The 16853-nt window shown below is 43.1% G+C and overlaps 1 protein-coding gene across 2 annotated transcripts in view; it reads right to left on the reverse strand.

Annotated features, from left to right (window-relative positions):
* Positions 1–16853, reverse strand: part of tle2b (TLE family member 2, transcriptional corepressor b) — a 74122-nt gene that overhangs the window by 15092 nt on the left and 42177 nt on the right. The window contains exons 5-9 of one of the 2 annotated variants that reach the window (XM_076087836.1): positions 10054–10116; positions 8305–8379; positions 6036–6213; positions 4499–4515; positions 1376–1516 (exon numbers count right to left, since the gene is read on the reverse strand). In XM_076087836.1, coding sequence (XP_075943951.1) covers positions 1376–1516; positions 4499–4515; positions 6036–6213; positions 8305–8379; positions 10054–10116 — 474 coding nt within the window. Of the gene's footprint in view, positions 1–1375; positions 1517–4498; positions 4516–6035; positions 6217–8304; positions 8380–10053; positions 10117–16853 lie in introns of both variants that reach the window. The other variant, XM_076087835.1, reaches the window with a different exon arrangement.

The following is a 16853-nucleotide window of genomic DNA, read 5'->3' on the forward strand; positions in this document are numbered from 1 at the left end:
TTAACACAGAGATACTAGAAAACCACATAGACAGTATATTCTCACCAAACATCCCCACCACACAAACACAATTTCGATCTTTCACATTCACATGAGCACACACACACACACACACACACACACACACACACACACACACACACACGCACTGTTGCTCTTTCCCCATCGATGGTACATTTTGCGCTTTTCGTCTAACCATCTCTCTCTCCTCTTTCTCTCCCTCTTTTTTGGGGTGAGAACGATGGCACTTAGTCACCATGGTAACAGCGCTCTGATGTGATCATGGCCTGATATTCCCATTGACATCAGCGTGGAGTGACATCAGTACCTAATTATACAGAGCCGAAACAGGGCTATGTCTACAGTCTGTTCCTAGAACTAAAATACAGAAGCAGAGAGTGAGAGAGGGATGGAAAGAAGTAAAGAGGGGAAAGAAGGAGGAAATTCAAAATAAGATGGAATATAATTGAAAAGAAAACAGGAAGAAGACAGAGTGAGAAGGAAAAGTAGAGAAATTGAGAGACGGTGATAAAGCGACAGAGATATAGAAGAGCAAAAGAGGCAAACAGAGAGAAATGGGAACTGTAATGTGGCTCGACAGACGGAAAGAGAGGAAAAACATTTAGAAAGTGGAAACTATCTGTCCTTGTTCTGGCTCTGAACTAATGGGAATATTTGGACTGTTGTTGTTGATACCAAACTGACTTAGCTGTAGGCCATTTTGCACAGACAGACTCTCAGTGTCAATCAATCCTCCAGACTGCAAACGCATCCGTCTAATTCATTACAGCTATCTGCCTTGGCCATCTCTCTTCTGGCATTACTTCGCCTGAGGCTCCCTTCTCCTCCCCACTGGGCCCATCCAAACCAAACACCACTCTAATTGGCCGTGGGGCCCCCAGACCCCTGTATGGCCTATCAGAAGCCAATGGCGATGTCTCACACACACACGCACGCACGCACGCACGCACGCACGCACGCACGCACGCACGCACGCACGCACGCACGCACGCACGCACGCACGCACGCACGCACGCACGCACGCACGCACGCACGCACGCACGCACGCACGCACACACAAACAACTACACAGATGCACATGTACTTTGTGACGTCTTTGGTCTGAACATGTGGCTTTTTTTAAACTATTTTGTAATAATTATGCATACATGCACATCATAGCACACTTATATCATTTAATAAGATTTATCTGTTGCATGTTTCTGTGTTTATTGTTTATTAACATGTCATTTATATTTTCATTTTTATTTTGTATTCTTCGCGAGCTGCTGCAACTACTCAGTGTCCCCTTGTTCATCATCTAAAGCTCAATTTATCTCATCTTATAAGGACAAGGACACAAACCAACACATACATAGGAGTGTGGCGGAAGAGGCTCTTTGTCATCACAGCGCCTCCTCTTTGCCTCCGCTCCTCCCTGCGAGGAGGAGTACCCTCCTGACGGGCCCTGGCGCTCCTCGATGGGCTGACTGTCTGTTGATGACACTGACTTACTCTGAAGAAAGACAAGGACAAAAACATGAGAATGAACACACGCACACAAATGCTCACTGATACTAACCGACACAAAAATCGGCCAAAGGCCATGATGTGAAGAAAGATGCACACACAATCACTCTGTGGACATAAGTAGAGAAGGAAAAGCACACTGAGCAATAACACAAGAAAGCCCCATAAAAGCAAACATAACATGACATCACACACACACACACACACACACACACACACACACACACACACACACACACACACACACACACACACACACACACACACACACACACACACACACACACACACACACACACACACACACACACACACACACACACAGCAAGAACAGCAGACGTAAGCACAGGTTAAGACGTAGCCATAGAAGCACACGAGACAGCGTATAAAGCTAATTAGTGCTCTCCCCCCTCGACACACCCGTCCTCATGTAAAATATGGCTCTCATTATTGGGCAATAAAGCTGTGAAGGCATATTTACAATACAGCCAGGCCTGGTGCTCGGCACTGAGAAAAGTCGATCAAAGCATTGTGTTGTTTTTGCGTTGGGGCAGGGGCCAGAGGTTCAGTGAGGGCCACTTGTCATTCTCTGTCCCCCTGTGGGGGGGACAAGAACAGTAAGGGTTTATCACACCAATGAGTCACACAGGAAGGAGCCCACGGGGGCCGACAGGAAGGAGCGCCGGACAAGAGGAGAGGAGAAACCACACAATGAACCTCAGTGCGGCTCAACAAACTTCCCTCTCTTCTTTTTTCTTTTCTCCTCCTCCCCTGACTTCCTCTCGCTGTCCTTTTTTTCCCCTCCATTTAAAATTCCAACATGTTTTACTGGTGCAGGGCTCTCTGACAAATGCCAATTGATATGCATCTCTCCCATGACTTCTCTCTCTCCCTCCCCACCCCTTCCTTTCCAAACGTCGTAATGCTTGGCTAAGTTCAGCACAAACCTCAAGTCATATGAGGAATATTTTCCTGGTGCTTAACAATCAGTATTGTGTTTAGCAATTAAATTATGCTAAGGGCTTCATTGCGGATAGCGAGTGAGGGAGGGAAAGTTAAGTCAGTAGCGCTCTTAAATCATTTTCATTTCGTAATAAAAGCCAGAACAAAGACTAGCTGGTATTTTTTTTTTACAACCTCTCCCTACCTATTTTCCCTGGTCTTTTTTCTTCCTCTTTAGTCTCTCTCTCTCTTTTTCCTTTTCCAATTTCACTCTCCATCTCCCTCGAACACTCTCCCCCTCTCTCGGTGTTATCAACATTTACACTGATGAAGGCCAGCTGTCCATTGCAGCCAGTACAGTAAGTGAGTGTTCACACGGTTTCTATAAAGCGGAGCAATCTGCAGCCAGAGAGAATAGGACCGGCCGTAGACGTCCACTGAATTTCAATCAGTCCATTTACACTGCATTAATTCTTCAGGAGATTAACGGGGATTTTTAGTTACAGTGACGTAAATATGAGCAAAACCTGTGAGGCAAGATGGACACTTGTATACATTTCATGTTTCATTGCATTTACTCAATTTTCTTTTTCTTTAACCCCATCAATTAGGGTGACCTGAGTCACCATACGGTCACATCTAGGGATGCACCATTCAGGCTTTTTCAAGCCCAATCCCAATACGATACCTGGAATTTGGGTATTGATCTGATACCAATGTTAAATTAATCTTTAACTCTCACTGTGCGTAAGTGGCAGGTATCAGTTTTTATGTGTATTTAAAGATCAGGCTTGACTTTAACACTGCTTTCTTAACTTTGGGAAACACAATTTAACAGATAAATACTTAGATATCAATGGATTCAACTGTTATTTACAATTCAAGTGTAAACTTTTTTGTAATGAAAAACTGGTCCAAACTTAAACAGGAATTACATTTTCAGTACATAATGTATATAGTATATCGATCTGAATAGATTAGACCGATACCTGATTCAGCTATTTGAGTCAGTATCGGCCCGATATCGGTATCGATGTCAAATCTCACCTCCACACTAAATTTGCAAACTGTTGAACGTGAACTTCTAACAGACTCGTCTGTATAATCGAACACTGACTAAGTCAATCTGTTCAGCCAAACGAACTTGCGTGGGGTCTTGCCTCTAAAAAGTCACATTAATGTAAAAACCTGTATGATAGCAACATGCAATCATGATAGAAAAAAGACTGTAATACCATCTGATTCTCCGTTTACTGTACCTACCAATGCACAGAGTCAGGTTTCAATAGGAAACGTTTTTTGGAAAGATAATGTCGATAAATGGACTCTGAAAACATCTACTGTGGTCCCCGTCTCTCCTGAAGAACTGGCAGTTGTGCAATTCTACACCAAATATTCACGAACAATACAACAGAGCAAGTTCTGTTGGGAAACACATTTTCAAATGGATCTCAGTGGTGTGATATTTTGGTGTGTTTTTATATTTTACATCAGACATTAAGGGGCCTCCAGTCATTGGCATTTTATATAGTGGATGCATAGCACACTCAAGCAAACATTGTGAAGTAAGAGTTGCTCATTTGTACAGACACCAACTGCTGTGTTTTGGGCAGCATTTGCCATTAACTTAGTGCTAATCCTTTCACTTGTTCTGTAACTCCTGTAGATTACCAGAACATTTGTGGTGCTGAAAAATAAACAGTTCCTTGTTCATCCATTCACTCAATTTGTACTCCCTTCCAGAGAACAGCAGAAAGGCTGTGAGCTCAGACGTTCGTGTGATGCAGAGAACCTTGAGGAGCTCAAGGTTGATAGCGCTGAGCAGCTATTGTGCTGGTGCTGAGCTGGGCTACTCCTGGCTGAGCACCAGCAGTACACAGCCTTTTTTAGAGGCTACTTTACAGTCCGTCTCCATTTTCCTCAGTTTATCACTGTCACACGCGCACACAGGCACACACACACACACACACACACAAATGTGGGTGTAGACGACACTTACTGTACACACATACACACAACTACTCACCCTGCTGGGTGCTCCTTCTGGGATGGGACGGAGAAAGGTAAGAAAAGAGAACAGAGTAGAGGAAAAAGTGGGAGAGAGGAGTAAAGAGGACAGGAGAGAAAGTTTGACGTCAGTCCTGATGATAATAACAACAACAGTCCCCCAGTCAGCCAAGGTTAGGCTGAACTACGACGGCTCCTCTAATAAAGATACAAATATGATTCCTGTCTCCTCTCTATCTTTCCCTCTCTCCAGACAAAGCTCGCCGTTTTCCCATGCTGCCTCTTTCAACGCTCACTATCATTTCACTCATTCTTCCTCTCATATGCAAGAACAGAAACACACACAGCTGCAGACGAGCTCTCGCACAGCTGCTTAGCACGCCAATATGAACACATTGATCTCTCTATCTCTCTCCCTTTCTGCTCTTAGTCATTCCTCCTTTTTTTCTTTCTAGCTCTCAGTTTATTCATGAGAAAGTCTCTCTTGACTTGGTGCCTGAAACAGAGCGCGAAGATAAGATATTCTATGGGGGTGAATGAAAGTTCATAGGGAGAAAGCGTTTTTTCTTGCATTCACACACAAGTGCCGGGAATATGTTTGTCCATATTATGACAGCAATCTAACCAAAGAAGTTCAAATTCAGACCAAAAGGAGACTTGCTGTGAAAAATTAGACAAAAGCTGCCAGTCACAAACAATGTTTAGGACTGCTTGACATTTTTTGTCTAAAATGATAAAAAAAAGTATTGTTTTTTTTATTCTGTAGCTGTCAAAGCTTCTCTCACTGCTGCTTTGTGCCAATTCCAGTTTGTAATGAATTACACTGAGACACACACAACGCTCACATGTACGTACAGAAATACAAACATAAGATTATTCTTTGATGTTTGATATCTGATGTTTTTATTCTGGATGATTTCCCAGAGTCTGTTACATACCTCCCCCGTATTGAACGCGCTAAACATCTTCTCAACACGTTCAATAGTGTAATTGATTTTCAATGATGAAGCCTTTTGTGCACACTGACCCGTAACAACAGCAAGTACACGGATTTGCTGCACTGCAACTGTAATGTACTTTAGGGCTAAAAGGGCGAAAACATCTTACCGGGGAACCAGGCAAATCTGCAAGGTCGTGTTTTATTTGCTCTGGCAGATGCATCTGGTCCCCCTCCCCTTTGGACAGATTTCCAGCAACATGAGATCTGACGGGCCAATCACAACCCTTTGGGCGTGTTTGTGACAATAACTATAAAGAGGTTGAGGCATTTTTTTAAAACACCCAAGATGGCTGCAGCTGATGTGGTACTTTATGTTGGAGCCACAATCGCGCGGCAATATTGACCAAAGTCCACAGTCCTAAAAGTCCTAAAAGGAGAACAATCAGCAGCACTTGAAGATTTTCTTGAGAGGAAAGAGGTTTTGGCGTACTTCGGATGCCGAATCTTGTTTGCAATATTTGTATTATTATTATTATTTTATGTGTGTAGATGTGCCAGAACATTTAAGTCTCATTTTGGAGACAACATGAAGGACTAAAAGTCTACCGTTCTTTACCTCTGAGATGTTCAGCATCAAGATGGTTGCGCTCATCTTTGGAGGCAAGGTGGGCCGAGACCCCCAGGGCTCCGGTCAGCGCAAGAAGCCCTGAACCCCCCGCCCCCAGGGAGAGGCCTGATGGGTGTGGCGTCAGAGGGATGCCGGGGGCATGGTGAGACAGGTGCTGGAGCTGCTGCTGCTGTGGCCACAGGGAAAGGAGGGAGCGGGGAGGGATGGTGTCATACAAAAGGGTGGGTGGTTAGAAAAAAATCAAGGTAAAGAAGACATGGATAGAAAATAAGCATTAGAAAGTGTAAAGAACAAAGGAGAAGGAAGAAGGAAAAGTAAAGGGGAAGTGGGGTTTGTGCTTGGAAAAAGGGAGGTGAGAGAGATAAGAGAGAGGGAGCCGCTGAATGAAATGAAATCCACACGGAGAGATCAACAGTGAGAGGGGAAAATAAGATGAAGGAAGATAGGATGTTAAAGAGATTAGTGGATCAAAAAGGTGAGAAAGATGGACACCAAGGACCAGAAAGAGGAAGAGGAAAGATGTGGAGAAGGAAATTAAATGGTCAGGATACACAGAGAAAGTAAAGGAAGAGGAGATGGAGACTGAAAGAAAGAAGGAGAGACGGGGAAAAGAGTGAGGGGATGAATGGGATTTATTATGAAGGACAGGCAGGAGGAGGGAGATTGAGAAAGAGGCCAGGGGAAAACACAGAGTGGGTAAAAGAGAGGGAAGAAAATGTTTGAGTCAGAGAGTAAATGATGGGGAGGAAGTGGAACAGAGGGAAATCATGGTGGAGGCAGTGAAAAGTGAAGGAGAGTTAGATGAACAGAGCGGAGAAGATAGGGAGAGAGAGGGTAAATGAGCAGAGGAAGAGGGAGGGAAAGTGTGCAGCGGAGAGAGCAAAAGATAAGACGTCGCCAAAAACAATGAGAGAGGAGGAATTAGGACAGGGCCATAGTCGGAGGAAGAGAACGATAAAAGATTACAAAAGGAGAGATGAGACAATCCACAGAGAAAATGAACAGAAAGACAAAAAAGAAAAGGGGAAAAGAGGATGACGGCGGATAGAGCGAGGAGAAGGGAGCAAAGGAGCAGCTACAGATACAGGAAGGCTATTATCCTGAGGGGAGCATTATGATGTTTTTATGTGTTGTTTTGTCAAGCTGGTGTGTTAAGACACACATACACACCTCAGAGACAGCAGTGTTTGTGGTGCTGGGAGGAACAAAAGGCTTTAAGTAGACAGTAATGTGATCAGCGCTCTGACAAGCTCTGGAAAGCCCCGTCTACGAGGGCACTCAGGAGCATCACTGTCTGGCTGTGTGTGTGTGTGTGTGTGTGTTGTGTGTGTGCGCGCGCTCATGTTAAAACATATATGTGCAGACGAGCATGTGTAGGTCATGGTCAGATGTGTATTTTGAGTATTATAAAAAAATGATATCAGTGTGGTTAAGGTATGTATTTTGTTACATTATGTGTGTCGTTTTTTTTGTAAGCTGTTCACAGAGAGTATCTAACAGAAATCATGCTGAATACTGACTAATTAAAGCAGTGCATACCTACAGTAAGTAGACAGTAATGTGATAAGATCTTTGACAATTACAGCTGACTGATCTCATAACAATCACCATTTCTTTCTCTCCTTAAACATATTTGAGAGGAGGGCGCCCACATAAGAGACACAGCAAACGCTACCATGTTTACCAGTGTTACTCCAAATCGTTAACATATTTTAACGAGTGCAAATATATCAGCCGGGAGCTTTAAAAAATTGTTGCTCCCCAGCTATTATATCGTGAACGGTGATTCATTACATCTTTATATGACATTGGTAACTACAGGATGCAGCATCTAATTTGCCTCTGCCACAATAGATTCATCGGAAATATGTACAGAAATTAATGCAATTATCATCTGATTCTAACAGATTGGCTCTCTTAGGGGATATAGAATGCTTAAACACAGATGCATCAAAAAAATAATCCTTCAAAGGCCAATTTTCGTTTTTTTAAAACAACTTTGAAATCGTCCATTAGCCGCGTTAATTTATAGCATGCTATCAAAGCTCCGGAGGAATTGTAAGGCTAAATATACCTGCAATCTGCATTTAGCACAAGCAAAAAACAAACAGCAAATGTAAACACCTTGAGTGATGCTTACGTGAATGACTCACCGATCAGCTGACTCATCATGGTCAGATTGGTCCTTAGTTAATGTGTGCGTGTGTGTTTGTCTAGATGTGTGTCTGTGTTGTCAAGATGAATGGAGGTGACTCACCCCGATAATGGCATTGAGTTCAGCCATGGTGACCTGCTTGGCCCTCTCCACGGCTTGGACCACCTGTTGCTGGTGCTACACACACACAAACAGGCAAATAAACACACACATAAGGATTGCACTGCCTTACGATCTCTGCTGTGTGTTACAGTATATTGTGTAAAGTAAACACAATGCATATTGCATGTACAGTCAGATATCACACAGTCGGAATCATTACATCAACCAAACTTGAGAAAAAGGTGTTAGAACAACCAAACTCTGCTTGTACAGGGTGTGTAAATAGAAATGTCCGGATTGGGCAACCACGCATTCACAAAACGCAAACACTGACAGAAAGGACACACACACACACACACACACACACACACACACACACACACACACACACACTCATAGTTACACTAACTAAAATCTCAGTTCTGTTTACACAAAATACCAATGTAATCAGTCACACAAACGCAAATATGCATGTGTGCAACAGCGCTCGCACACACACACACACACACACACACACACACACACACACACACACACAGTGTCAATATTGAACAACCTGACAGCACTGTGACCTTCATGTCTCCAGGCAGCAGTGCACACTAACACTCTCACGCCCTCAGACAAAAAGAAGTGTGTCTGCAGGTTTGTACACACACACACACACACACACACACACGCACACACACACACACACACACACACACACACACAAACACACACACCGTCAGAGCAATACAAAAAATTGAAAAAACGTCAGAACAGAAAAGCAGCCAGCGTCATTAGTTTTTTCTCTTTGTGGTGAATTTTTAATTTACCAACCGTAGTTAACATGATCTGAACACAAAGCAGGAGGCCTAGAGGCAGATTAGTGCGTTACTTGATTTCCAGTAAGTTGGTTGCATTAATTTAAGCTGTACTATTGACTATTAGGGAGGGCACAATTCATGGCTTATGGATCTTTGGTTGCCTATAAACAATAAAAAAGACAAGGCAAACTGCAAAAAAATGCCTGTCACAAATGTGTGAGTGCTGAACAACAATGGAGAAGAAATGACTACTAATAATATAAAAATAACGTCCTCTCTTTCTATGTGCTCCAGCCTTCCCTTCATTATAATTATATAAATATATATATATATATATATATATATATATATATATATATATATTATAATAAGGCTACTCTACCGCGTGCCGCCCCTTGTACTTACGCAGATATCCCGTAACATAGCAACCAGACACAACCACAACATCTCGGCTGAAAACAACACGACGCAGAAGAGAGCCTGACTTTTTCAGCTGGGAAAAAAAAAAGCCCACTTTGGTGGACACGGGCCCTTATTGAGGCAGCTTGCAATAATTGGGATGAAATGCAAAACTATAGCCTCAAAATTAAAAAATAAAGTCGAATGAACACATTTCTTTCAACAATTTAACGTTTTAACATGAAATATTTGCTGAAGTAGTCGAGTAACACATTGCAATGCATTGGCGACTTTTCTGTTGATTTCTTTACACTTTATTCAACTTGAACACGTAAATTAAAATCAACGTCTTTTGAAAATATAATGAGGACTTCTGAATTTATATTTTGCTCCGCATGCAATTTTATGTATTCTGGTTGATTAATTATTCTGAATGCAAAGAAAATGTGATATAGGCCTGGGGTGTGAATAATCACCTCCTGATTATGTGTGTGTGCATATTTTGTGTTTATCTCTAAGTGTGTCTGGCAGTGGTGAGACTTACCTCTTGAGAGAGGAAAGGGATGATCTGAGCGCAGATGGCACTGAGACGCTTGACAATCTCCGCCTGAGATGGAAAGAGAGAGAAACGGGAGAGAGAGGCAGAAGGGGAGAGAAAAGGATATATTACCATCACATATCGTCACATATTGTATAAAAAAACAGCATATGAAACACTTTTTGAAACATATTTCAAATGAGGGATGAGTTCTGTCAGCGAAAAACAAGAGACAGAGAGAAGGAACATGTGGGAGTGAACGACAGAGGAGGAAGGATGGAGGCAGCATTAGAGCTCCAGTCATCCTCGGGTCTTTTAGCACCATCACACTCTCATTTAGCTCGGCCTCACACGCTCTTCAGTCTTCCTTCCATCTCTCTCTTCCTTCTCACACATACACACTTATGAGTGAACACACATTACACATCACAATAAGCAGAAAAAAAATCTCTTTAAAGCTCTCCACCTGTCACAGCCGGCTGTCCGGTGCGTCTATTTCCTCAAACTCGTAAAAACCCATAAAAACGCACACACAGACATAGACAACGAGCACACTCGAGGCAAACCTAGTAACCATCCACAGAATACGGGTGGCTGCACACATGGACACCTAAAAACATAAGCGCACACTCTCTCGGTGTGTGTCTTAGTGTGTGTCATACACACACGCACACACACTAACACACACCGAACCTCTGCGGTGTGTCTAATTCTATCTGTCTGAGTGCCCTCAGCCTCATTTTGTTCTCTTCTTCACTCAGCCGTTCTCTCTTTTTCTACAACAGCTCTCACACTGAGCCATTATTACCCTATTCATCCTCTTCCTCCCATTCTCCCCCTACTCCCCCTACTCCCCCTCCCTTACTCACTTTGTCTCGTTTTCTCTCATCTTTTCGTTTTTCCAAATTATTCCCTTTCTCTCTATTTTAATTTATCCTCCCCTCCCTTCTCGCAGCTGGCCTTTTCCTTCCTCTAACATCAGTTGCTCTCGTCTCTTTTTTCTTTGTTACTTTGCTGTCAAACATTTCCACGACCATATACATTTCTTTTAAAATCATTTTTACTCCCTATATCTATTTTGCTTTCTCTCTCTTTATCCCTCTCCCCACTTATATGTGTTTCTGTCAACCGGAGATACTGGAGAAGAAGAGAGAAAGACAGCAAAGTGGCGATGGAGGGCAATGCGATGACTGACAGGGCTGTATACACCATCATGCAAAGGCTCTCTATCTATCTCTCTCTCTCTCTCTCTCTCTCTCTCATACACACACACTCTCACACACACGCGATCCGCCAGCCTGTCAGTTACAACCAGTCTCATCATGACTTCATAAACTGGCTATCACCAGACACACAGCTCTGTTCCAAGGACAGACAGTCTTATCACATCATACATGTGTCAATGTATGCGTGTGTGTGTGTGTGTGTGTGTGTGTGTGGTTGTGCCTAAGTTCCTCAGTGTATTTGGAAAGATATGCATGTATAGTACGTGTGTGCTGACCATAAAGAGTTGAGTGACAGCGAGATAAAGGAACAGAGATGAGAGGAGCAGAGACAGAGGAGGGTGAGTTTTTACAACAGTTAGCTCATTACTGCTGTTTTCTGCTGATTTCATTTATGATTTCACTTATTTTAAAGACTACAGTATTTGTGTCTGCTTGACTCAACTTTATGCCCTCATTTACTTTCTTTTCAGCATTATTTATTCTGAATCAGCTGTCCTCCCCTCAGTTACATCTCGGCAACTAAACCATAAAGCTGCCTATCGAATAACAGATTGTCCTCAGGCCAAAGATAAATTCAGATGGCCTGGCTCAGTTCTGTTTAGATAAAAGCCAATATGACAAGACTGATGCTGGACCATAAGTCAGAATCAGACAGCATAGGACAGAGCTTACCTGAACATAATGTGTCCATGAAGCTGCTTCCATTTACTGTTTCCTGTCTGAAAGGTGGCTGTAACTTTGATTGAAAGCTACACAAAAAAACACAACTATCAATAACAGAGCAGCAGAAGCAAACAGTACGAAGAAAGCTTTTGCTCAATTAAGTGGACGCATTAAACGCATTCAGTGCAGCTCTCAGTAAGAACAAGCTTACAGCAGAAGAAAAATCAGCCACTGTGCACGACCTTGAGAGCTAAAATAACATCCAGAAATAAATTAAATTTACTCAAAAATGTTCTGAGGTGATTCATTAATTGATTAATGACCCCCCCGGTGTTGATGAATTGATGAATAATGTTAAATCCCACAAAGTAAAACCGTATAAAGTAAAAACTAGAATTACCAACTCTTGGTTATTTGCCTCTGCCAAACAGTCATGTTGCAGTTTACATCCATGTCTGTCCAAAATGTCATCACGTCATCCTTTTAACCTGTTAGAGCTTTGTGTGAAATTGTCATAATAAGCAAATACATTCTTTAAATATGGCCAACAACATGTGTTGTGAGGTCACAGTGATCTCTGACCACCAACATCTAAAATCAGTTTATTCTTGAGTCCAAGTGGACGTTTGTGCCAAATTTGAATAAACTCCCTTTCGGACTGACGTACCACCCGAAAACATTAAGAACATGAAAAATGTTCTTAATGTTTAATGCTTTGCTTCCACTTCTATGTTTCATATGTTTTAGGCTGCCCATTACACTGGGTAGGAAGTTACTGGTTTATAATAGGGCTGAAGTGAGCTGGGCCAGGTGTCAGAGAAAAAAACACGGCACAGTCTCGTTCCACAGCGCTGCCAAAGCACAGCCACCAGGGAGTACTGGCAGAGACTGGCCGGATGGAGGGATGAATGGATGGAGGGAGGAATGGATGGGTAGATACAAAGGAAGAGAAGGGAGGCTGGTCAATAAACACCTGAGGGCAGATATGCTGCCAACTGGCAGGGGGACAGAGAGAGACAGAGAAAGAGAGGCTTTAAGTGAAACAGAGATGAAATATAGGTGAAGGACAAAGAAGAACACAAAAGCTTTTCATTTAAAAGAAGCAAAAATATCCCAAATGATTCTCTAAAACAGACAAATAAATGGAGCAATGGAAATTGGGAGTACGTTTAGAGAAGAAGATAAAATGAAGACATGCTGGACAAGGACAGCCTGTCCTGTTCCAGAGGCTGTGGCACATATTAGCCTGTCTGGGGGGGGGGGGGGGGGGGGGGGGGGGGGGGGGGGGGGGGGGGGGGGGGGGGGGGGGGATTTATAGCTTAAAAAATATATATATATATATTTTATCATTTAATTTAAATCAATAAGATATTTTCTTTCTCTCAAATTATTGATCTCTAAAATAAAAATCCATGTATTTATCCATGTATCTGAACAGTAGACAGTGATGCCGGCAAAAATATTCATGTATGTTTGCATATCAACATTGAATATTTCCACCGCTCCGTCTTCTCTCCGAAAGAGAGTTGACACACACACACGCGCGTGCACACACACACACACACACACACACACACACACACACACACACACACACACACACACACGTATCTTTTGATAGAGATCTAAAATGAATGCCCTCAATGTCAATTATCCATATTTGTCAACGTATTGCAGTTAGAAATTCCGGTATCGTGACAACACTATCCCAAACGCGTTAGTAACTGGATGCTAAAACACAAGAGAAGTATTTGAAATACAGGGAACTTGAATAGAGGAAGTTACAGCAGGTTGTAGTTCGTGCTAAAGAAATGGGCCGTGAATTTCTATTGAGTTTTTTACATTTTCCTGCAGAAACATCCAATAATTTATAATCATGAAAGTTTAAACACACAAAGTAAAGGTCATATTTGGTGTCACAGTCATAAATTCTTCCTTGACCCAACATTTTACATCTGCATTCAACCTTCAGAAATCCATCAGAGAACAAGGAAGCAATTTCTACACCAACACTCTGCTCAGTAGACCAGAATGCAATTCAAAGACAGGAGTTGTGCTTTGCGTAAGAGGCCTGATTCAACATTTTTCTTGACTGGAAAAACTCATTCTCCTACACTTACTTTGCAATCCCTACTGCTACAGTACTGCTCTCTCTCCACCCACATGTTTAACCCACAGCACAAGCGCAACATGTTCCTGCCTGTTCTGTTGAAGGTTGTCAAAAGGCATTTGAGGAAATGTAGAAAATGACTAACTGAAGTAGAAATAAGACGAGATAGGTGGTGTATATGAGGCGGTGGGTAGACTAGAAAAGAAAATAATAACGCTCATTCATAAAATAAAGGTGTAACAACGGTTCTGCATGTGAAGTGTCTTTAAATAATGAACCAGCGACTGACTGTTCTGACAAAGACAAAGCTTGTTTTAGACTTGAGGGAGTCCTATTGGAGTAAGATCTGCTCCCCAGCTATTTTCTTTCAAATGCTTGGAATGAAGAGGCATCCTGCGTTGTGTAACTGTCGCATTGTGACAGGCTTGTAAGAGGTAAAAAGTGGTATATGAGGGTGCATATATGTAATGCCTCCTAATCAAGACCAGGAATGCAGACAAGCTCAAAAGGAGAGATGAATTGACAGAAAACAAGATCACGTTTTTCCTTGAACACTTTTCGCTTGTGACACTAAAGTTAACTGGAGCTGGAACACTGGAGGAGACACTTGCCTGTGAAAGATCAGCATTGTATTTGGTCTCCCAGCATGATGGCAAGCAACGGTGACCGCGTTCATCTTGCCAATAAAGCTTGGCGAATTTGAATGTGACGAGCGTGGGTTGAGATTGGCACGGGGCGAGGGAGATTGTGCCCAGTGTGCTCGGGCACCGCCAGCTGTGCCAGCCTCCGAGTCCCACTACGGCTGAGCGAGCCAGCTTTATGGAGGGGGCCTGTGTGTGTGTGTGTGTGTGTGTGTGTGTGTGTGTGTGTGTGTGTGTGTGTGTGTGTGTGTGATTCCACACTCCTCTACTTACTCTAATTGCTCTCAACAATAATCTCTGCCATCTCTTTTAGCTCCAACTTTATTTCTATCCCTAGCACCTCTCTCTGGCTTGTTACCGGAACAGTTGCTGGTTTGAATCCTTGGAAGTACTGGAGACAGAGTGAGCGATGGAGCACTTAACCTCCGACAGCAGAGGGCTCCAGTTGTAACAGGCAACTTCACAGTGAATGTGTGCCACAGTGACGCATGATGTCGACGTGAAAACCAGGATGCATGCTCAGACAACTTGACTTTGAGAGGAAGACTGTTAAACAACATCATTTTGTGGTGACAGAAGAGTGCTGAGGCTCTGAACTTTACACTTCCTATGTAATGTTCAGAACATTGGCGATCCAGAAATTAAGGCTCCACTGTTGCCCTGGATAAATAAAAATGCTTTAAAAAATGTACATAAATCGTGTGTGTAACTGTGTATGCACCACAGTCCAAAAATTATTTATTTGTTCACTCGTTCACTATTTCCATAATAAACACTCAATTAGAGCTGTGAAGCTTAGCTGATTAATCAAACAATTAATGTTAACTATTTTAATCATCGATTAATCCGTTTTTCAAACAGAAACTGCAAACATTATCATAATCAGCGTTTTTTGCGTCATCACTGACGAGTGCAGTGCCTAGTTACTCTGATGTTCACATTTATCAAAAAAGTAGTGCGCATGCCATGGAGTGATTAGGGTCATGTCGTATACAAGGCCTCACAGTTTGTGCACTGCATGTGCATGGCTGCAGAAAACCCTCATTTATTTTCCAAGAGTCAGAGGGTGTGTACATATCACACACACGCACGCACGCACGCACGCACGCACGCACACACACACACACACACACACACACACACACACACACACACACACACACACACACACACACACACACACACACACACACACACACACACACACACACACACACACACACACACACACACACAAACACAAACACAATCCTGGAGCTTATCTCTGTCCCCTGCTTTCTAATTGGACTGCTCTCCCCTCTGTGAACAGTTTAAGGTAAATATTTGTAGCCAACGACGCACTAATCACCCACTGATTGGGGTTGCAGGCACAGAGCTGTTCAATGAAAACAGCCATTGCTGCTTCCTCTCTTTCAACCCCCACGCCTCCTCCTCTCTTTCCTCTTTCTCTCCGTGCAATCACCCGTCTTCATTCTCTATTCCGCCACCTTTTTTTCCAACTTCCACAGTATATCTCTCTCTCTGTTTTCCCTCAGTGCACTTGGCCTTGCTCTCCTTCTCTGCCCTCCTCCTTATTCTCTCATTTCTTTCTCCTTCTTGCTCTATCTCTCTGCCCTGCTTCACTCCCAGACTCTCCCTCCTCCCTCTCTCTCTCTTTTCTTTTCTTGCTCAGTCTTGTTTTCCTCTCTCCGCCCTCTCTCTCTCTCTCTCTCTCTCTCTCTTTCTCTTTCTCCTCTGGGCAGCGAGCCAGCTCCTCTTCCCTGGCACCGAGCCAACTGCTCTCTTCCTCTTCGCCTCCTCCTCCCCTGCCTCTATCCCCCTTGCCTCTGATTGATGGCCCCTCTATTCTGGAAGGAGAGGAAGAGAAACAGAGAAAGAGAGAGAGGGAGTAGGAGAGGAAAGGGGAGCAGCAAAGCACACACGAACACCGAAACACACACGGTCACACACAAAAACACTAGGGGGCACACACACACACGTGCACACAAGCACTCTAAGAATTGTGCACACAAATACAACTACACACACGCACACAAAAGCCACCACAAACAGTCAGACACACACACACACACACACACACACACACACACACACACACACACACACACACACAAAAGCAACAAGGGCACACAGAAAACCAATCCAAACAGAGCAGAGGAGAGCACA

This window comes from Anarhichas minor, unplaced genomic scaffold, assembly GCF_050575085.1.
Source record: "Anarhichas minor isolate MPS153535 unplaced genomic scaffold, ASM5057508v1 ptg000010l, whole genome shotgun sequence".
NCBI lineage: Eukaryota > Metazoa > Chordata > Actinopteri > Perciformes > Anarhichadidae > Anarhichas > Anarhichas minor.